General features: G+C 34.9%; 1 protein-coding gene across 2 annotated transcripts in view; it reads left to right on the top strand.

Annotated features, from left to right (window-relative positions):
- The window catches only part of GPC6 (glypican 6), a 1,287,247-nt gene that overhangs the window by 456,687 nt on the left and 807,255 nt on the right, over positions 1–23,305 (top strand). Inside the window, exon 2 of one of the 2 annotated variants that reach the window (XM_072622121.1) lies at positions 22,469–22,573. The exons of the other annotated variant lie outside the window; for it this stretch is intronic. Coding sequence (XP_072478222.1) covers positions 22,564–22,573 — 10 coding nt within the window. The 5' untranslated portion in view covers positions 22,469–22,563. The remainder of the gene's footprint in view (positions 1–22,468; positions 22,574–23,305) is intronic. 2 annotated transcript variants of the gene reach the window in all.

The raw sequence follows: 23,305 nt of genomic DNA, 5'->3' as shown, positions 1-23,305 counted from the left end.
ATTCTGAGATATAAATCATTTGAGTCCTCCCTTGAGCACACAGAGGAATGAAACACAGTCCATATTGAGAGTCTATTCCATAGAAACCAGCTAGGTGTAAGTAGCTACAATTGTACTAACATATATTCCCCATACTTAGTTATCAGATGCAAACTTAAAACCCCTGAAATCAGTGTCTCAATTAATTCATGACATGGGGGCATCAAAAAAAAAGAGGATTAAGTTGTTATTTCTCCTGTTTCTATTGCCTGGTCATGAGCAGCAGCTTCTGACCATATTACATGCGTCAGGCATTGTGTTACATACTGGAGATAAGAAAGCAAAAACATAGTCCTTGGCCTCAACACATTTTCATTCTGATGGGAGACAGCATACAAAAAAATGTACATAGAAATTATATATAGTATAAATGAGAGGCAATCTCAGAGATGAGGTATAAGCAGTGGAGGAGGGGAAAAGAGACTAGGAAAGACTTTCTATGGAAGGTAAGATTTCAATTGAGTCTTGAAGGGAGGCTGGGGAAACTAGAATTGGAGATCCAGGAAAAAGAATACTCAAGGCATGGAGGTGACTGGTGAAAATGCATGGAATCAAAGACGTGATATTAGGTAGAGGAGGCAGAAGGAAGTGAAAAGCTAGAAATCCAAAAGGATGAAGGATCCAGGTTTGAAAGGGCTTAAAAAGCTAAACAAAACCTCTTATATTTTACTTGAAGTTAATAGGAAGTCACCACTAGAATTTATTAAGTGGTTTTATAGGTGGAGGTGTGACATGATTAGATCTGTACTGTAGGAAAATCCTTTTGATACCTGATAGATTGTAGTGAGTTAGGGCTTGAAACAGGGAGAGCAATCAGAAGGCTATTGCAATAGTGTAGATGCAGGTGATGAGAACCAGTACCAGGAAGGTAGCTATGTGAATGGAGAGAAAAGGACATTAATCAAGAAGGTAGAAACAGCAAGACTTAGCAACAGATTGGATAAGTGACGTGAAAGTGGTGATGGAGGAATTGACAATGACCACAAAGTTGTGATGATATGGAAGAAATTGGTGCCCTTATAAGTGGTAGGGAAATTCGGAAGAAGAGAGGTTTTTAGGCTAACATAATGAGGACTATTTTTTATGTAGAGAGATTGAGATGTGTACCGGGAATCCAATCTGGGATGTCCAAGAGGCGCCTGAGGATATAGTACCAGAACATAGAGATTAGGTAGGTATGGATATAGACATCTGGTTATCATCTATATAGAAAGATGATAATTGTACCTATGGGAGGTAAGCAACACTGAAAGAATAAAGAAAAAAAAATGGTAGAGGACCTAGGATAGAACCTTGGAAAGCATCTAGGGTACATGGCCATGAGCTGGAAAAAGATCCAGCAAAGGAGACTGAGGAGGTAAAAGAGTAGACATTTTCAGTCAGTAGCACAGAACTGAAATTGTTTTCAGCAGGTCTTCTCAAACTTTGTATTGGTCCTTCTACCACATTATGGAGTTTTGTTTCTTAGTTCTTCACTGTCTTCCCATATGCATGTAATAAAGCTTTTTTATATAGTCATTTAGAAAAAATAACTCCTTGGAAAAGCCCAGTCAACTATTGTATTAACAGGTACTTAAAACAGCTTGGCAGTGATTAAAGTCCTAAAGTATTTATTGTTCCTTTTTCTGTTAATGGGAAAAGTGAGGAACCAAATCTTTGAGGTCTACTTTTTGTTGATTTGTTTTGTTTTGTTTTGAAGAAATTGTATAATAATTCCTTAAGTAATTTTTCAATGGTTTTCAAAATATTTTTAGCAATCATAGTTTTCTAAAATTATAATGTATCAGACAAGATATTGAAATTCAAGTTTTGTCCTTGAGATCCAATCTGTTCATTCAATCTGTTCACTTCTTAGAATCTTTGGAGACCATTTCTGTTTTGATCTACACCTCTGCAGACCTTTTCTTGTATTCTAGAACCTTACTTTGTCCAGAATTTCTGAAGATATGTGTATAGAGCTGCAAACATAACCATTATTGCAAAGTGTTCCAGATCTGTAAAAGTGTGGTCTCCTTTAAATCTTGTATTGTAGAGAAATTTACATATGTGGTATTTGGATTTGCTCAACAAAGACTGGAATATTCTATATCTTTGTATTTCTAACCCAATCCTACCAACATGTGATAGTTGTAGGCACTTGTGAAGGAGGGAAGATATATAAAGCATATCATTCCCTTTGAGGTTATATCATTAAAGTAAAATATAAGAGACAGCTGTTGAGTTACATAAGGAGATTGATACACAATAAACATATTGTTTCATCTTTATGCTTAAGGCTATCTCATATTCCCTTTTTGGTCTGATTAAATACTTTTTTTCAAATAATAAAGGACTTAAATCATTCTTGTATTTCAGAATTCAATTGGAATAGAATTATACTAAGTATTTAGGTCAATGAAAGCTTCCAGTTATGATAATACAGTCTCTTAAATATAGTGGGTGTGGTGGGATTTGGAATGGAATTTATAGAAATAGAACTCAGTCTGTAAGTTTGAGACTGGAGAATGCTCATCTTTTTGCACCTCTCTTCCCTTAGCTTTCACACCTAGTAAAATTTTATGTGGAAAATGTATAATACTGTAGGTATTTTCAAACATCTTTGCATATGACATTGATGTCCCATAGCCTGTGGAAATGAAAATCATAGAAAGTTAGAACTGGAGTAAACCTAGACTGAGTTCCTCATTTTTCAGGTTAGGAAACAGGCCTAGAGAGTTTAGCTAACTTGTACAAAATCACGTAGCTATCTTACTGATCGTTAAAGCAAACAAAAAAGATTACAATGGCGTTTAAAATGTTATGGTTTGAATCTCATTCAAGTTGTTTTTTAAATCGTTTCAGAAAATGTTTTAAATACCAATTATAAGCCAAGCATCATGGTGGGCAAGAAACAGAGATGGATAGACCAAAGTAAATAAATATACATATGATATGTAGATAATGGATAGGGGCTTGGATGATGGTGATGATGATGAGAGAGACGGAGACACAGAGACAGACAGACATAGAATTTGAGAGAAGCACGGCTTGAATGTCTATTGCCAAAAATGCAGTACTGAGTCTAACCATGCATGAAGCAGGTAGAGCACAATGCCTCCATTGCCATCTTTGTAACTATTATGCTGAAAGAGGTAATCTTCTTTTCCCTCTGAATAATTCTAACTCTCATGTTTACTCCCAATACAAATCGAATTGTAAAAAGTGAGAAGAATCAGTTGCAATATCTCCAAAAATAGATACGATGTAGCAATATTAAATTTTGTTTGTTTTAATATAAGAAGGCACATCTGCAGGTGTTTGACTTGAGACAGGTTATTGGAAGTCATGAGAAAATCAGGTAGTTCCCTTGTAAAGAGAAATTGTTTGGATAAACATTGTAGTCACAGATGTATTTCTAGGAGGGAGTAAGAGAAAAAATAATAAAACCATCAATGGTTTTGCAGGCGTCATCACTTTGACAGTGAGTTTCTGTAGGAGAAACCATCTGCTTATGCCTAGTAAATGGCCAGACTCCCCAGGTGGTGGGAATGAAATTGCCTGTTCCCGACATCATTTGATATAGAACCACCAAAAAAGGAAAGACATTTAGGAGTTAGCAGATCTCATGATCTAGCTCAAAGTCATTGACAGGTTAAATTATTACAATATTTACTCTAGCAATGTTGTTGATGTCATCATTCTTTTGCATCATAATTTACAGTATAGGTGAATCAAGGCACAGGTAACCCTGAGAGGTTGAGTTTCTAATATTTTACTTCCCACCAATGTGCTGCCCTTTAGTAATCATCTGATTACTATATCTTATTCTCAAGATAGCTTTTTAGCAAAAATATGAACAATGATACAAAATATTCTCTCCAAAAACTTGGAGCAAAAACATCCACAAACACACAGATTCATGGGACTAGAGAGCTCCATCTTAGAGTACAATGGTAATGAGGCACACATGCAGAATGTGGCGAGGGCTATTTCACAATTCAGGGTGGTTTATGACCTGAAAATCCTTTATTGGACTAGCATTCTTCTCTGGTTTAAGGGATCAAAGTCCTTGAAGCTGCCTTCCCCCTAAAAGTATGACTTTCCACCCACCTTTGTCCTCATTCCATTTAGCTGAATATATTGTCTCCAGCTTCTTCCACCTGTATAATCCTAGCTAGATTCATTGTCTGTTACTGTTCTGGTCTGACCAAATGATAATTTCAGGGAGGAGAGAAAGAAAGAAAAAATTTTTCCTTGACAGTGATTTGATTCATTCTTAAGTGCTTGTCTCCCACTTTAGAACTGGAATCATCATCTCCTGAACATAGTGTCCATCACCAAGCTTGGTTTACTGCCAGACTGCACACTACTAAAATTCTTCTACCCAGATCCCCAAAGGCTTGTTTACTTTGATTAGTTTTTTGTATACTTCTGGACCCAATCAAAGAGATTTATACCTCACAATGCAGTCCAAAGGTAGAGATCTTATTATTTACAGATGTAAAATCTAATGAACTAAGAGTAATTCAGGCAGGAAGTGTGAAGAGGGATACAGAACTCCCTCTCTTTCATTAGAATTTGTTCAGGGTTCAAATGCCAAACTCATGCCTTTGTAGTTTGAGGAAACTACTCTCTTTCCTTTTAGAAAATGGGAAAAAAGTCAATGTTTAGCTTCTCCCTTGTTCTCCATTATCTTTCTAAATCACGTACGCACACACAATGTTCAATGGTAACATTGAACTGTTCTTTCAGGACCCTAGGATAGAGTTTGTCTATACCTGGTAATTGGAACCCATCAAGAACCACTATGCCCCTCACTTATCTTAGGTTTCAATTCCCTATTGACTGCTTTTGTCTGTACTTCTCTGTCTGAAAATCTTTCTGATTGTTGTTGTTCGTATAGAAAACAGAAACAAATTACAAGTTGAATTATTCTGTTTTCTTCATCCTTTATAATCATCCCCAGAATCTCATGCTATGCTCCTGTCCCTTATTTTATCTTTCTCTTACTCCCAAGATAGCTTTAAAAGTTACATTTTTGTCATTTTTAATATTCCCCAGAAGCCTTGGTTACTTTCAGTCAGTTACACTAAACTGACAATGCCACTCTTATATTTCTCCTTGGTTCCTTGTCTTTGTTCCCATTCTCCTTAGAACTTTTAAAAATTGGATATTATAAGTAGCATATTTTTTTTCTCATTAGATACCTTCTCTCCTCTTTTTGAAGACAAGCTAAACATTTTTCATAGGAAAAAGACAGAATATACCTACCTCAGATATCCCTTTTATTCCTCAAGACACAGGCTATTGATAGTGGACATATGGCAAATTATTTCAGGAAAAAAAAACTTAGACCTGAGCTAAAGTGCCAGAATAATGTGGGTTGAGGATATCTACTGACCTTTAACTCTGTAAATTTAATTGTGGAAAGTCAATTTTTAATTATTCATCATCCTTCATGTGAATAATTTATAGCAAATGAATATGTTTTCCTCCAGGACCATTAGGGATACTGATTCCTATGTTTAAGTCATTCAAGAATATTTCTTTAGAATGAAAGCATCTTAGAAAAATTACCATTTCCTCAATTGGTTTCATAGAAAGATGTGAAACAATGTTTGTGTGACAGTACAGTGATTGCCCAAAAATGATGATATCACTTCATTAGTGTTTTGTAAATGTTAATCATCATGTGCAAATCTGCCCTTTCCTCATTATGTTTTGGGTGCTCACGTACCATGCTGTCCCACTCTTGGGCCTACCTTCCTTCTCCTTTCTGCCTATGTAACAAGTACCAAAACGGATTAAGACATTTTTGGTAAAGACGAAAACTATGTCTGTTTTGGAAGGTAATTACTGGAAAACAGCTAAACTCACATATTGGATATAAAGCCAGGTCTTCCTGGCTTCAAGCTAGCTCTCTACCCATAATGCCACATTTCCACTGATTTCCTAACATTGTTTAAAACCTTTGGGTTTTTTTCTATTCAGTTAGACCAAAGATGTTACATTTTTCATTGATCAGATTTGAAATTTCTTTGAATTTTCGGTATACAGGTAGCCTCAATCATTTAAGGAGGATTATTTTAATGACAGAGCAAAAAAGTCCAATCTGTTTTCTAAACGTATTAGCACCATTATACTTACCTTTTTGATCCGGGAGTTAGGATGAGTTACCCTCATGAAACTCTGAAGCTACCTGGACCCAAGAATTTTGGGACATAACGATATACAAAGTTGGTTAAACTATACTGTCCTCCCTTTCTCTATCCTAAACTACACTCTAGTTTCTAACAGAAACAGCTCTTATGTCCTCATTCTAAAATAGGTTCCTTTACTTTTGGAAGTGGAAACTAAGATTTATTTTTAAATACTCCATGAAATGCCACTTAATTCCTTTTGAAATTTTATCTGATGAACAGAAATATTATTCAGGCATTATGAGTTTTGATGACCAAATGGAATGTTTTCTTATCTGATGATAAGAAAGGAGACCAAGCTCACTTGGAAATGCATAGATAAAGATAAAATGGTTTTAGCTCAGGATAAAGATGACCCCTTTCCTAGACTGATAAGAACCACTTTTCTATCTTTATTAAAATGAAAGCTTAATTTATTTTTCGATCTTCTGGTTTGCTTTTAATCCAGGAAAAGATTGACAAAGAACATTTTCTATTAAGTTTATGATGATAATATTACCTAAAAACTATGGGACTTCTAAGGCTCTTTAAATAATCTACTAGGACTCAATCAGTAAGTATAGGTATAAGAATGAGAGAACACTGTATTAAATTGAGGTAACTATTTTTTCTCACTCATGAATATTGTGCCTTTCTGTTTCTGTATCATGTATTGTAATATGATGGCTTATGAAAAGAAGATTCACAGCTACCATTTTTTATATTTATACAATTATATATATATATATTTAATACCTTCAAAGTTACCAATCACTACACCTTCTTTGAGCCTTATAGACACATTTCTATTTTACATGGAAGCTACCATCAAATTTCATTGGTCCATTCCTTTGGGGCCATCTTCAAATCATCCTTTTAAGAAAATAAGAAATTTGTGTGACAATTTTGTCTTATATTTGCAAGGAATAGCAAATTGCACATAGTAGATTTGTAGTTTCATACACAATCATCTTTTTATTGTATCATGTTATGGAAATATTTGTTTTATTCCATAAATTAAAAATAAAATTCCAAAATTTATTTAAAATGTTTAAAAAGCATATAAACTGATTCTTCTGAATTCAGCTTGTGTGACGTAGCCACATAAATGAACTATAGAGAGTTATACTTGGACAATTTTACAGTCTACTTTGATTTAGTCAGTCTTTTACATAAATATGTTGTATCTGCCTGAAAACAGAGTACCTAAAAAGAGGAAAAATAATTTATTTCAACTATTTGATGAGCTGGTAGAGAATAGACTTATGTTATATTATGCTGGAAAGTTGGACTAGGTGCAACAAATGGAAGGTACAGACAGCAAGGTATAACTTCAATATAAGGAAGAATTTATTAACATGGAGAGTTGTTTATAAAGAACTGTGAGACAGTAAGTTCCCCATCATTTGGAGTGTGGAAGGAGAGAGTGGATGACTATTACCTGCCAGGAAACTGAGGAAGCAATTTACTCAACTCAATAGGAGTTTGAACTCATAGGACCTGAAAGGCCCTTCTTTACACTTTAAGGTTTTACTTCCCTGGAGCCACGCGTGTGTGTGTATGTGTGTGTGTGTGTGTGTGTGTGTATGTATGAGTGTGTGTGTATGAATGCATATGTATATGTGTGTATATACATATGTGTGTGTATATACACATACGTATATGTATATATACATGTATCCTTTCCCTTTCAAAGGAATACTTAGTTCTCAATATGAAGAGTTGTACCATGGAACTGAACATTCATTTAACAAACTTTTTTTTCAAGCAATCATTGGGTCAGTTTGACTTAAATGAAATTTTTTTTAATCAAGGCAGCCTTAGATTGTGTTGATTATCTGACCTATTTGTATTGATGTAGGACTAAGAATCTTGAGAATGTGGCATTTATTTTAAATATTGAGACTTGACCAAAATACTAAGAACCAACTTATATCCTCATTTTATGTCTTTGTACTTAGCACCATTTAGCACAATACTCAAACGTGTTTTGATTTCAAAAGAAGGAGTTGTGGTTACTTGTATTTATGTTGGTCTCTGTACTTTAAGGGCTTGTTTGCCATAGTTTACACAATGATATTGACTTTAAAATGTAACCAACAGGTGATCCATTAAGGAGCTAAGTGGAGTCAAGTCTTCCTTTGGGATGTATACTTTTACAGCCAATAAACCTGGTCTTACTAGCTTCTAGTCAGTTCTTTTGCTAATGATAAACTCTTGTAACATACTGATGCCCAATCAAGTCACTCCTATGATGTCTCCATTGTCAGTTCTACCTCTGGAAGGCCTCTTAAGGAGGTCTGAGACATATATGTGTGACTCTCTGGGTTCAGAGACAGCTCTCACTTTCCTGATGCAACCTATATTTTAGGTTATCCTAAACCGCTTTTTTTAGATGATTTATTTTCTGAAAGCATTTTGTGAGCTACTTCTTGGCATGGAAGAAAATAACATTGTATTACCTTAAATTCTATATGCATAAATATTATTTTATGGCATAATAGTATGTCTATATGCTCAGCAATTTTTTCCCCCTGAAAAGCTTAATGAACCTTTTTGGTCATAGAAGTGAAGCTATATGTAGGACTGAGTATGGCTTTTTATGGACAGATATGATATGGCAAAAGGGACTAAGGCTAGCCAAATGGAAGAATATGGTTTTAAATCAATCAATAAATTCAGTGCCTACTATGGGCATTCTGTGCTAGGCAATGTGGTTATAATTACAAAGAATTAAGCAGTCCCTTTTAACAAGGAGGTAGCATTCACATGGGAGAGATAAGCAGCTGTGAAAACATATATAGCATATACATGAAGATAATTAATACACATGTATACAAAGTGTCTAAGTAGAAGGTAATTGGGAAGGGAGGGCACTAGTGGTTGGGGAAGTCAGAAATGGTTTCATGGAGAGGAGGCTTGAGCTGTGCCTTAAAGAAACAGGGCTTTTATGAAGTAAAGGTAAGGAGGAAATGAACTCCAGCGATGTGGTACAGCTAATGCAAATGTATGAAGATTAGAGATAGCATGTTTTGTATTGGGAACAGAAAGAAAACTAGTTCTTGACCACGTCATATTAAGCACACACAACTGGAATAAACATATTGTCTTTATTATTAGTACAAGTAAATGTGAAGTTTGTATATATCACATATATATGTATTATATATATCATATACATGATAAATAATAATTTGAGATTGCGCACATATACTAAACATAATGTAAAAAACAAAATATTTATCACACATGTGCTGTGGGTATTGGAATTTGATCAGTTATAGTAGCTCCTACTCTATTACTGGATAGTTATGAAGTATTCTTTATTTTAAAAGAGGTAGTAGTATTTTTCTTTGACAGTTTATTCCTTTGTAACAGGTATGTAATTCACTAACTTGTGGCCTTAAGTCTCTCCATGAAGAAATCAAAGAGAATTTCCATATTTCTGATTAGAATAATAGATCTTCAAGCTGGAAGGGACCTACCTTGAAGATCACTGAATATAGCCCTCTCATTTTATAGATGAGGAAATTGAGGCTTAGAGATGTTAAGTGACTTATCAAGTATCCCATCCTAGCCTTACTACGGTGTCAAAACAAGAATTTAGAAATCTAGTGCCTCTGACTCTAACAGTTCTGCAATTTATAATCTAATAGACTTGCCAGGGGTACTGAATGCTCAATAGATATGTCTGGGGTCACTTAGACAAGATATGTCAGAGATGGGACTCAATCCCTGCAGTTCCAGACTGAAAAGACTACCTATTCCTACAATTAATTAACCTTTAATGATAATAACAGTACATTGGGACTGTGTGACAACATTTCTAAATCAATCAAGGTTTAGATGAATCAAATATTTGAAAGATTGAAGAGGGATGGAAAAAAAAAACAATTAGTTCCTCTTTCTCTCCCCAAACTTCCCCCGCCACACATTTTTATCTGTAAATATGCCCTTTATTCAAGCAGAATGCAATGGTTTATACAACATAGTTACATCAAATATTTCCCAGAGAGGTTCCTTTTCAAAAGATCTGATGAAAACTCTATCATTCCATTTTATTCGTTTTGAGACTGGCTATTTCCCATCATGTAGATATGTGCCTACTGTACACTATCTTATCTTTTGATTCAGTTGTCCTTAACTATTTGGAGTATTGACTTTTCTGCGGGAGGAGATAAATCAAATATGTGTATTCTACTCTTATCTAGTGCTTATTAGCCACAAACCATGCTAGTTTAAAATATGAAGTGGTTTATGGGGCACTAAATTGAAACCATCATGGTTAAAATGCATCTGAAAGACACAACCCAGGCATGTTTCATTTTATTTCCATTCTAGCCTGTCAGCAGAAATTGGAGGCAACAGTGGTTCTTTCTGTTTGATTATTCTATTATCGACAGAATGAAGAGTGTTGGAGACATACATGCTGATTTAGTGTTGCACTGATGAAACCATTCAGTTGGTGTGATGTGTCATTTTTCACTGCTGCCTTATCAAGGTGTTTCAGCTGTACCCAAACCAGCCCTTGTAATTGCTTTAGTTGCTTGTGGCAAAGTTATGTCAATGTCAGTCGTTAAATGACTTCTGACTGCTTCATGTCAGAAGCAACCAGAAAAGAAAAACAGGCTAGTGAAGTTTTTATATGCAGGGTGGGCAATAAGCTAAAATCAGAAAGGACTATATATATATTTTTAATATGAACATCCGTGTAAAAGCTAAAAATAAAATAAAGTTGAATTTGTGATTCTCTGTGTTGCATTCCTATCATCATGCTCGAAACTTTCTTATTACTAACTCTTAAGAAAATGCCAAGTCAGGTTCACTATTTTTCATTGATAATGAAATAGAACTTCTATAATGTAGGTTTCCTTTGTTTCTCCTTTATTTAGAAGTAAAACAGTTATAGGATACTTCCCTGTGAATAATTACAGATCTCATTCAATTGTCAAAACGCTAGACATAAGGTTGTCACTGAAATGACCACTCTCAATTTATTATTTGTTATCATTATTTTTGCTTTGTATGAGCATCGTTTATTCAGTGTTTTGATTGTGTTCCTACCCTACTGTTACTAAGCTGCTTCCTTACTTCTGGTGTCAATCAAGTCTCAAAGCTTCATTAGCTTAATAGCATAGTAAACAGTTCAATTGGATTAAATGTATACTGAAAACAGAAGCATTAATAATTTTAAAATAGAGTGAACTTTCTATTTTATCCTAGGGCTCAGCTCTTCCCACGGCAGAAACCCCCTTTAGGTTGGAGTCAGTCTCTGTCCCTCTCTTTCCTTCACTTTCTCCTTGCCCTTCTCTCCCATTGAATCTACTATTCCCTTGTGTATGCCTCTCATAATGTGATCACCTCACTGTATTAATTTTGATTCTGGAATTTCTTCTTCATCATATCTAAAGATGATATTAATTGTTCTGACACTGTGAAAACTTTAGTTGGCTTTCCTAACATGGCAAGACATTTACAGGACTCCATATTTTCTCTTTGACTTTTTTATGTTTTCTCTTGCCTCTCAGTGAAACTAGAAAAACAAAATGATGTTCATCCTTTAATAAGTTGTGCATGTGTGAAACCCTCTTAAGAACATTTATTCATGAAGCCAAGATGGCAGAGTAGAGAAGGCTGAGCTCTCTGAATGTTCCCCTCCAAACAACTTTTAAAAAATACCTCAAATTGAATTCTGGAGTGGAAGAGCCAACAAAAGATCAGAGTAAGATATTCTTCCAGCCTAAGACGACATAATAGGTCAGAAAGAGAAATCTGTGACAGGGGAGATAGCTGGGCTAGAGCCCACATGGATGAAGCACTACTGGTGGGAATAGGTGGAGGTGGCAGAAACAGAAGCAACTTTGGGAGCTCTCAAGACAGATTGTAAGCAGACTGAATAACTGATGTGGAAGAGATTATAGGGTGTTCCTGTGTTAGCACTGGTAGAAAATGAACAAACAACAATTCCCCTCTCCCCTAAAAAGAAAGAGGAAACCTAACCATAAAAAGCTATTGTGGGACAGGGATGTTCAAGGGACACACTAAGAATAAGATGATAAAGCAAAACAGCTAGCTACAAGCAGAGCCTCAAATTTTTTTTTTTTTTTTGTGAATTGGACACAAGCCCATTCCTGGAAAAGTTAAGAAATTATTTTTAAAAATAAATGAATGGAAAGGGCTTTCTATCTTGCTACCTTTTGTTCACTTTCAGAAATCCATGTATTGTGATCAAGAAGGTTTAACTTTAGTTACTTCCACTATCAGCAGTAAAGTGATGGTGGATGTTAACGTTGATTCCAGAAATATGCAACTGCTGTGTTTTTTTAAGAGTAAGTTTTGGTTGGAAAAGGGAAAGAATACTTAAACCAAAGCCAGTGATGAGGAGTATTCTCTTCCTGACATCCACCTTCACCTCAGTACTACAAGAAAACTGTGGTGCATAGTGAACCATCCAATGCATTGTCTCTGTAACATTCCTACAGAAGGTCTCAGTGCTTAGTCTGTTTTTCTTGGCCTTTCTTGGCTCTATGGATGGGGACTGGTTTAGGTGAGTTTCTTACTACTTCTCTAAGTTTTGGGGTTTTTTTTGTTTTTTTTGTTTTTGCTTTTAAATGATTGAGCACAACAGAAAATATAGACTTGTGTCAACACCAAAAAATAAAACTGCTTTATTCTAATTGTATGCAAAGATGCTAATTGTTTTCCATTTTCCATTCAAGCCTTTTTGGATATTAAGGTTTTTTGCTATTGAATTGCAAAGAACTTCCATTTGTCTTCTACTTTTCCTTTGCCCTAAAAGTATAAACGTTGCATTTCAGTTTGCTCGTGTTGCATATAGCTGGTCTTCTGAAAATATTCTTGTGAATGTGACTGCCTTGTTCAGTTTTGCTGTAAACTGACTCACCATATGATGCCATTGTTGAGATGTTTTCTGATGGGTGCTTGATAAGGGTGATGAAATACAACTTAAAATATAAAAAAATAGATGAGTGGTAGAGAAAATGAGAACTGAAAGAAAAGGAAGAAAATTATGAAAAGACAATTAATAGTTTCATAAAAGAGGTACCAAAATGCTGAAGGAAGTAAAATATTAAAAAAAATAAAATTGATCAAATGGAAGAACAGATACAAAATCTCACTGAAGAAAATAATTCTTTAAACATTAGAATTGGGCAACTGGAAATCAAAGACTCTATGAGACATCAAGAAACAATGAAAAGCAAAAAAAAAAATAGAACATGTGAAATATCTCACTGGAAAAATAAAACAACTTATCTAGAAAATAGATCAAGGAGAGAAAATTTAAGAGTTATTGAATTACCTGAAAACTGTGATCAAAGAAATAACATGACATATTTTGAAAAATCAAAATCATGAAGAAAAACTACACCAATATCTTAGAACTAGAGGGTAAAATAGAAAATGAAAAAATCCATTGGTCACCACATGAAAGACATCCCAAAATGAAAACTCACAAGAATATTATAGGCAAATTACAGAGCTCCCAATCAAAGAGAAAATATTTCAGGAATCCAGAAACAACTATTAAAATACAATGGAACCATAGGTAGGATCACATAAAGTCTAGCAGCTACCTCATTACAGAGGCAGATGGGTTGAAATATGATATTCCAAGAGGCAAAAGAGGTGGGGTTACAACCAAGAATAACCTACCCAGCAAAATTAAGTATCATCCTCCAAAGGGAAAAAAAAGAATATTTAATGAACTAAAGGACATTCTAGTATTTCTGATGAAAAGCTTAATAGAAAATTTGATTTTCAACTACAAGACTGAAGGGGAACACAGAATGGTAAACATGAAAGAGAAATCGTAAGGGACTCAATTAGGTTAAACTGTTTATCTTTCTATATAGGAAGATGATACTACCTTCCATCATTATTAGGGCAGTTAAAAGGATTCTACATAGAAAGAACATATAGGAATGTGTCAATTATGTTGGAATGATGTAAAAAAAATAGTTGAGAAAGAGGGATGCCCAGGGAGAAGGGGGAAGGGAGAGAATGAGAAAGAATGGCAGAAAGAATGGGAAATGGGGAAAATTATCTCATATAAAAGAGGTACACAAGGAATAGTTTTTGCAGTGGAGACAGAAGTTGGGGGTGGGGCAAACAATGATTGAACATCACTCACCTCTAAATAACCTATCAACTGGGAATTGCTCAGCACGTTGTGGCATATGATTGTGATAGAATACTATTGTGCTATAAAAAATGATGAGCAAGATAGTTTCAGGAAAATCTGGGGAGACTTATATGAACTCACTCAAAATGAAGTGACCAGAACCAGGAGAACACTGTACACAGTAACAGTAATATTGTAAATATGATCAACTGTGACAGACTTAGCCACTCTAATCAAGGCAATGATCCAAGATAATTCCAAAGGATCCATGATAAAAAAGGCTATTCTTCTCCAGAGAGAGAATTGATTCATTCTGAATACAGATTAAAACATATTTTAGAAAAAAAATAATTCTTTACCTCTGTTGTTTTATTTGGCTTGTATTTTCTTTTGCAATATAGCTAATGTTAATATTGCTAATATGTAAATATGTTTTGCATGACCTCACATGTATAATCAAAATCAAATTGCTTGTTTTCACAAGGATGGAGGGGAGGGGTAAGAGGATGGGAGACAATTTGGAACTACTTTTTTTGAACAGCTGTTATTTTTTTACATGTACAGTAATTGAGAAATATTTAGCAATAAATATTTTTAAACTTACCTTAATAATCAATTTTCCTGATAATAGAGTCTAATCTGTTTTTGTTTTCTGCTATAAGTTAGAAATGCATGATCTTGCCCTCTCTTAAAAAATAATTGGGTATTAGGGAAAATTAAATTTACATTTAATTGTTACCATAACAACAGCCTCATTTATATGCTTTTGGGTAAATGGAATTTTATTTTTTTTCCAATTACACTTACAGATAGCTTTCAACATTCATTTTTTATAATATTTTAAGTTTCAAATTTTTTCTCTTCCTCTAATGCAAGATGGCAGAAGCAAGTTATATAAGTTATACATGTGCAGTCGTGTGAACCTATTTCCACATTATTCAGACAACTGTGTCTTTTAAATTTAATTAATTTATTTGTTTTCAGTTTTCAACAATAATTTCTATAAGTCTTAAATGACAACTGTTTCTTTTAAAAAAGACCCCCTTGCTCCTTTCCAGCTATCACTGTTTTATTGTACTCTTCTATAACTTAATGGATTTTCAGAATTGCTTCCTAGGTACTGACTTCAAAACCTCACCGACATTAGATACAATTCCACTGTATCTATTCTGTGATATTTCGGATCACAGCAGATGTTGGTAAAAAGAACAATAGCTCTGGGATTCTAGAAACTGCATTGTACTTTAGCCTTAGTCTTTTCATCCCAACATTGAAAAAGAGTACAACTCACCTCACTGTTACAAATCTAATGCCAGTAGCAACAAAAAGACAGGAATAGACCTGGCTATTCCTTAATTGTTTCATTATGAGAGATATATGCCTGAGAATATGTATGCCGCATATCAGATGCCACATGAGTTTATTTAGTCAAATCCCCTTTAGGCTGGACATCATTCCTCCTTCCACCTTTTCTTCTAAATCTCTTCTTCCCTCATATATATCTCTTGTAATCTGAGTATTTCACAATATGAGTGGTAGGGAGGTAAGGCAATTTCCAATATTAGTCTCATTTCAACTAGGGAATATCGCCACATCTCCTTTATAGAAATTATATAACAAAGTAGTGAAAATGCTATGAAAGAATATGCTATGTTACAATAGCAAAGAAACATACTTTTCAGAGTTGATGTGTTGTTTTATGTTGACAAAATCCAAAATGATCTTGACATTGAATTGTTCACCATGTTGTTTGGAGATCCAACAAGAGATATTAGGTAGATGTTAGAAAGTAGTATGTTAATTATTTCTTACATAAACAGTAAGAAGTAATATTAAGGGAGAGTTAAGCACCTAGGTATAATATGTCAATGATTATTTACTGGAATTCTGCTATTCTGCACTAAGCAATTTGCTAGGCACTGAAATAGAAAAGGACAATAGGAGATGATCCCAGTTGTCAGAGAGGTTATAATCTAATCAGAGAAACAAAAATAATATATATGAAACAGTAGTGAATAGCATAAGAAAGTTGATAATAATAAATGTTCAAAAGCATCTAATAAACAATTAAATAAAATTATTTTAAAGAAAGATTTTCTTAACTGTATGCAGTCAGATTAAAAAGGCAATGAGAGATTGGAATTTGTAAAGCAGAATAGGAAGCAATTTCAGTAATTCGGATGTAAAAATAGTTGGATTTGAAATCATAGGTGCCCTCTATTTGAACTCCAGCTCTCTTGTGTAATACCTTCATAACCTTGGGCAAGTATCTTAACATCTTATCCTCAGTTTCATCATTTATTAAATTAGGATAATTGGACTAAAGGAGATCTGCTATCTTTCCTTGTTCTAAATTTGTGATCCTTTAGAAGATGTCAAAGGCTTTAACTAGTGTGGTGGCAGTAGTCACAGAGAGGAAGGAATAAATACGATAAACATTTTGAAGAGAAAATTGACAAGACTTTGTAATCTATCACACATGGAGTTAAAAAAAGGAATAATGGTTTAAAGAAGACTTCAAGGTTTTCGTCTAAGTAGCTGCTAAAATTCTGGTGCCAAACCAAATTGGAAGGGGGAGCTCGATTGTGACAGGGAGGACAATAAGTTCAAAACAAAGCAAGTTATCAAATGTTATACTTTAGAACCTTGTAAAACTGACAATATGAATGCAGTCAAAGAACACTTTAAAAATTAGAAATGCCTGCCACATTTTAGAAGTAACACTAATACATCCAAGCCTACCTAAATCAAGTATGCCATTCAAAGTCAGATTTCCAACCTTTTGGTTGTATTTCTAATATCACTCTACAGTTATGGAGTATGGGAAGCAGAATCATGCAATGGAAATAATGCTGAATTTAGGTCATAGGAATGACCATGAATCTCGACTCTGCCACATACCTTAACTGCATGACTTTGGACAATTCACTTAATTCCTTTGGGCTCAGTTTCCTTACTTGTAAAATGGATAGGCCTTTCAATGTCTCTTCCAAATCTAGATCTAAGATCCTGTGGCAAATGGTAGAAAATGGGAGCCAGAATAATCAACCTTTGCCACATAAGCAGAGATAACCAACTTCCCTAGTGTGATTTTTGTTTGTTCTCTGACCTGGTATCTAAGCTGACGGTGCTAATGACTAGCCCTGTCCTATTCCCACCCATTCCCCCAATGTGATATGGTGAAATCACACAAGGTGTGAAACACAACTCACTTTTCTGTGCCTTTATAAATACCTTTGTGGCATGTTGCCAAGGCCAGAAAAGGAGGAAGAAATCTTCATCTTCTTGCCAAATATAAAGAGGTGAGTCTTCTGGAAGTAGTGAAGTCCTTCAAAACAAGACATCCATTGAAGAAGACTCATTCGAAATCTTTCTAGCTTGGATATTCTAGAACTTACCCTCAATTTACCCAAGAATCTAAGGTTTTCTCCTCACCATAATGAGGTATCAGAGGAGAACATTAATGAAGCATTAAACATGTGTTAACTTAGCATTTCCATAATTCTTGCTGTATGCAGAGCAAGGTAGGACAATATTTTAGTTTGTCTTATGAAAGTTTTCTTAACTAATGAAAACCAATGAGTAGAAGGTTGGATGATAGGAGGTATCTTCTTCCCCCATGTTAAACCTCTCCTTGCTTTCTCAAAGGATATTTTCACTAGAGGCAGAGATGTGGCCATGATTATAGCTTTTCTCTCAAGCTTGGCATGCTACCTTTTAAACTGAGCTTTTAAGAAGCAAAGCAGTGGACACTTCTATCCAAACCTGGCAAATTACATTCATGGGATAAAGAAGATAACCATTATGGGTTGCTATAAATATGTGTCCATTAGGTTAAATGCACTGAAGAAAATGAGAGAATTATTTATATATCTAGAATTCCACAATGTGCAGATGAAATAGGTAGTGTCTCAATAGGTATTAACTGGGCAATTTTGAAAATATTATAAGGATCCATCTTTGTTAAATGGAGCTAGAAGAAAATTTGCTTCTAATAGTAGATAACTACCTGATTCAACCTACTGACCTGTGGTCCAATAATGTGAAATTCAAAGATTTAGATCCATCAAAGGAAAATGGCAACCAGTAGACCATGGAGTGATAGCCACTGTTAAATTGATTTATAATGTAACTAAATATGCTTTATACTAAAAAGAGACTAAAACTTGTTCCTGAGTCCATACTTGCACATACACACAAACCTCAGTATGAAAGGCATGGGTTAGCTTATCGGGTGACCAAAATGATATACAGAAAAAAGTACTAGACAGACAGAATTTGAATTAAAATCACCTAATAATGACATTTTCTTCTGTGTGTGTGTGTGTGTGTGTATGTGTGTGTGTGTGTGTGTGTGACAGAGAGAAGAATTTTGCTGGTATTTCATCCAATGAGAAAATGTTATAGAAACATAGCATGGACTGTATACCTCCCAGCGGGGATAATGGACACACAAGGTGCAGAAGGAGACAAACATTGTTCAGATATAGGACCATTTAGCAAATTTGTTCTGCCGGACTATGCACACTTCTACAAGGGCTTTGTTTTTCCTGGCCTAGGTGAGCAGGTGGGAGGAAGAGAAGCTATTGTTGGGGTTTCTGCTATGCCCCTCCCCCCCACTTTAAAAAAAGGGAGAGTGAGAGAAAAAAATGAACAGGATAGAACAAAAGAAGGATCAGAAGGAAAAACAGACAAGCAGGACAACTTTGAACATTATATGTTGAATTTTTTTTCTTAAGAGTAAAAACAAGTACTTGATAGTAGAGATTCATAGGTTCATGTACAGGTCTCTTTAGCTGTTCTACTTTGTGTATGGAAATATCCATCTTACTTGGTATTTTTTAAATTAAGATTTTTTTAAATTTAGCATAGAGTAGTGACCAGACTGCTGAACTTAGAGTCCAGGTGATCTACTTTAGTCTCAAATACTACCTTTGTGACACTTAGTTTTGTTACTGAGGACAAATCATTTAGCTTTTCTGTGAGACATTTGCTATTCTGGAGGGCTTTGGATCTTTGGTAGGAAAAGGAGCTCCACCCCTTTGAAATCACAAATCCTTTGTGCATCGTGGCCTAGAACTTTAAGGAACCTTCAGTAACCTTCTCTTTGACCTACTTTCCTTTGCATAGGTCAGATTTCTGACAAGAAATAGACCTATCCGTTATGACTCTCTCAGTACCCTAAAGGATGTCCAGATGCAGTCCCTACATCAGTGAAATCATAATTGTCTTAAACAGAGGGAACTTTGTCCCTCATTAAGAACACTTATTTAGTGACTGTTGGAAGTTAAGCTAATCCCTTTCTATGAATGCTGGGTACAGTTGCTACAACTCCAGGGTATTCTTATCTGTATAAGAAAGTTGTGGCCAAACCTCCACAGGCATATTGCCGAAGAAGTAGGAAGAAGTCATGCCAGAGAGGAAATGCTGATTGTAAGGGGAACAGCATTCCATTATGGGAATTGTAAACTACGTTTATACTCTGTGTGTTTGTGTGTGCACACATGCATGTGTGTTCACACACACACACACACACACACACAGATCCAAATGTATTCTGTGAGTGTATTGTGTGAATGTATTCTGTGAAGCCAATGAGAAAGTGATCTTTAGTTATTTATCACTGCAATTTTAGAATTTCTTTTGGGAAGATTTTAAAGAAGGCGCTGTTTAAATTTATTGTTGGAGATAAGAACAATCAAAGCATCTAGAGATTTGTTTGGAAATCACAAGGACATCTAAGTGTGTTGAGAATTTTGCTTATCAGTACCCAAAGGTCTCATTATTGCATTTTGTTCTTTGACAGATTGGTTTATTGCTTTTACCTATTGATGGTCTTTTTAAGTCTCATTGATTTTTAGTTGCATGATCTGCACCATATATGTTTTCTTATTTTCTTTTGACTGTTGCATTTAATATCCACTTTTGGTAGCCACTTAATTGTATTGATTTTTTCTCCAAGTCAGCTCTGTTATAGAGAAATACATTTTACTACCCTTTCTGCAGATGTGTTTGCTTGTGATTGCTTGTGACATCCCCCACACCCCAAGCAGATGCTTATGTTCCTTTTGCAGCCTGGGATTATAGGTGGAAGTGTGAGGTATATGAAGACTTGAGCTAAAAGCCAAGCAATATATAGCTTACATGTTTATACAGATCACATGTTTCTGGTTAAATGGAACATTATCTTAAGTATTTACATTACAAGACTAGAGTCACTTGCTCTTTTAGAAATGTGTAAAATGGGATTTAATAGCAAATAGATTTCTATTTCCTTTGTTAAAATATATCTTCAGAAAATTATATAGAACAGTTTAACCATTCAATGGTTAACTTTCCCCTCTTCTAACCCTCCCTTACACAAACACACACACACACACACACACACACACACACACACACATGCACATACACACACACATCTTTGCAACTGAAAGAGATTTGGTGTTCCCTGGATATTTCTGGAAATTAACATCATTGTTGTCGCAGGTCTTTTATTGGTAGCCTGGGATGAACTCTCTTAGTCTGTCCATTACAGACCACAAATGGAGAGATAGATGTTCACACGAAGGTAAATCTAGCAAAGGATCAATGTGACGTGATCGATTCAGTGATATCTCCTCTTCAGTATTAAAACACAACTAACATGTCCCCTTCCTCTTCAAAGGAAGTCTTGTCAAAGAGTCCCCCTACGAAGCTTTGTTTTTGCTCAATTTTCTTTTTCAAGTGATGAATGTTTTACAATGATGCACCACCTATAATTGAGAATTCCACTTCCTCTATTTGAGAACCATGCTTTTATGTAGCAAGTTATATTCATCTATTCTAATTCAAAAAACTGATTTTAAAATGTTAATATCTTCTTAGCCCAGCATTGTTGTGGTAAGGACTATAGATTGATAGATGAGCCCCAAATTGTGTTCTTGCTTTTAATTCACATATTCCTCTAAAATACAACAGTCCTATCCATTAATACCATTCATTAAGTACTCAGTATTTAAGACTTGGTGGTTTTCTGTATTATTACGTGTGTGTACTCCATATTTTCAACTGTATTTTAAACTCACAAAGGGTAAAAATCATTTCTCATATTTTCTTATCTCTCTAATTCTGCTTTTGTGTTTACAAAGAACATTCTTCACCACCACCCTGAGGGTATTACCCAGTGTCATTATCCCCATTTTATAGATTAGGAGTGCAAGGTCAAATTACTTTACAGAATAGAAGGAACCTGAGTGGTCTCCTAAACTACCCTATACTGAAGCATAATCATTATTACATTCTCCAAAAAGTTTGAAGACCTCTAAGGAGGGAGAGTGCCACTTCTGAAGGCAGACCTGATTCTGACTCATAAATTTAATTCTATAAAGTTTGTGGTATTCTGTGATCCATAGCTATATGACATAACCTGAAAAATATTATTGTTAAAAAGCAGAAGGCTGTGTTCCTTAAAATACACTAGGTCATTTCCCAAATGCAGTTCATACCCCTGTCCTAAACCTATTTATTTCTGCTCCATGATGCAGTTTATTATCCTTCTGCTGTGTTTATCCAAGCTGTATTTACTGATATCGCAGTTCCATGAGTTCATTTCATTGAAATGCTTGCAGTAGTCTGGTATTTATCTTCTTAATTTTCTTGTAAAGATATTTAGGCCATAGTCTTTTGAATTAAATACCACAGCAGTGAGAATTCTAGATTTGGAATCAGAAAAGTCTGGATTTCATTTCTGGCTCTGCCATTTGCTACTTTTTTTTAAGCTATCTTGAGAATTTGTTCTCTTGAGAATGTATCCCCAATTAATATAATAACGGAAAGCCCAGATAACTTGAATGAATAAATCAATCAAAAATGTAAACTATTTGTAAATAACATCTTAATTTGAAAAAAAAAGAAATATTTGAATCATTGCATAGAGATGACACCACGTAAGAAGTATTTTGCAACAGACTAAGGCAGACCACCTGTAGGATCATATATAAAACAGCAATGTAGTTCAGAATCATAAAGTTCCACAGCAGCCCATTGTAACAATGGTGGACTGCATGCTCAGGAGTACATTAACAAGGCAGACCCTGTGTGATTATGAGCCCAAAGGAGGTGTTAATCAATTGCATCCTATCCCCAGCTCACCATGTGATTGAATTCACTTGACCAGTGGGAAGATAATACAATCAGCCAGGATCAAAGTGAGCCGCTGATAACAAACACGAACAGAGATGAATGCACAAAGGTACACATCCTATTCTAAATATTAGGTGATTAAATTTTACTTTTAAAAGTTATATATACTCTGTAGGAACCAGTTACAACAGTGCAGTTTGTTAGAACATGATGCTGGGTGAGGTCCATGTTTCTCCTTTAGTTTATAAAAAACACTCTATTACATGATCTACACAGCCCAAACCCCAATCAATCTTGGGATTGCATGGCGTGAGGCAAAAGGGTCATTAACAGTGTTGCTGTTTCGGTGCAAGTTATCCACATCATGGGAGGAGTTTTTGAAATATGCATATTGTTGTTGGGCTGGTAGCATGTTCTGGAAAATGAAGAATTATTCATTTTCTTCTCAGATGTTGATAATCACTTCCATAGCATTTGCTTTGCTTTTATAGCCACCCAGTCTAGAGTGCCATTTAGTAAGCTGATTTGAGAAATCTACAATTTTTATCCCCATAAAAACCATAACTCTTAATGTTTCTTTTATGGAGTTTAATTCTCTTTAAACCTTCTCAAAATAAGGCTCTTAAGTAACTATATTTAAGTGAAATAACACTTATCATATCCTCAGATATCATTAAGAGTTAATGATTCTGGCAGGATTTTAAATAGTAGAAATGACTTCTCACTTAAACATATACAGTATTTTGGCAGATTATATTTTAGCATAGAAAGGGAGGAAGGAAGGAAGGAAGGAAGGAAGGAAGGAAGGAAGGAAGGAAGGAAGGAAGGAAGGAAGGAAAGA

The sequence above is a fragment of the Notamacropus eugenii genome, chromosome 6 (genome assembly GCF_028372415.1).
Source record: "Notamacropus eugenii isolate mMacEug1 chromosome 6, mMacEug1.pri_v2, whole genome shotgun sequence".
In the NCBI taxonomy this organism is placed as follows: Eukaryota; Metazoa; Chordata; class Mammalia; order Diprotodontia; family Macropodidae; genus Notamacropus; species Notamacropus eugenii.
The sequence above is the reverse complement of the archived record's forward strand: the minus strand, read 5'-3'. Positions and strand labels throughout refer to the sequence as shown.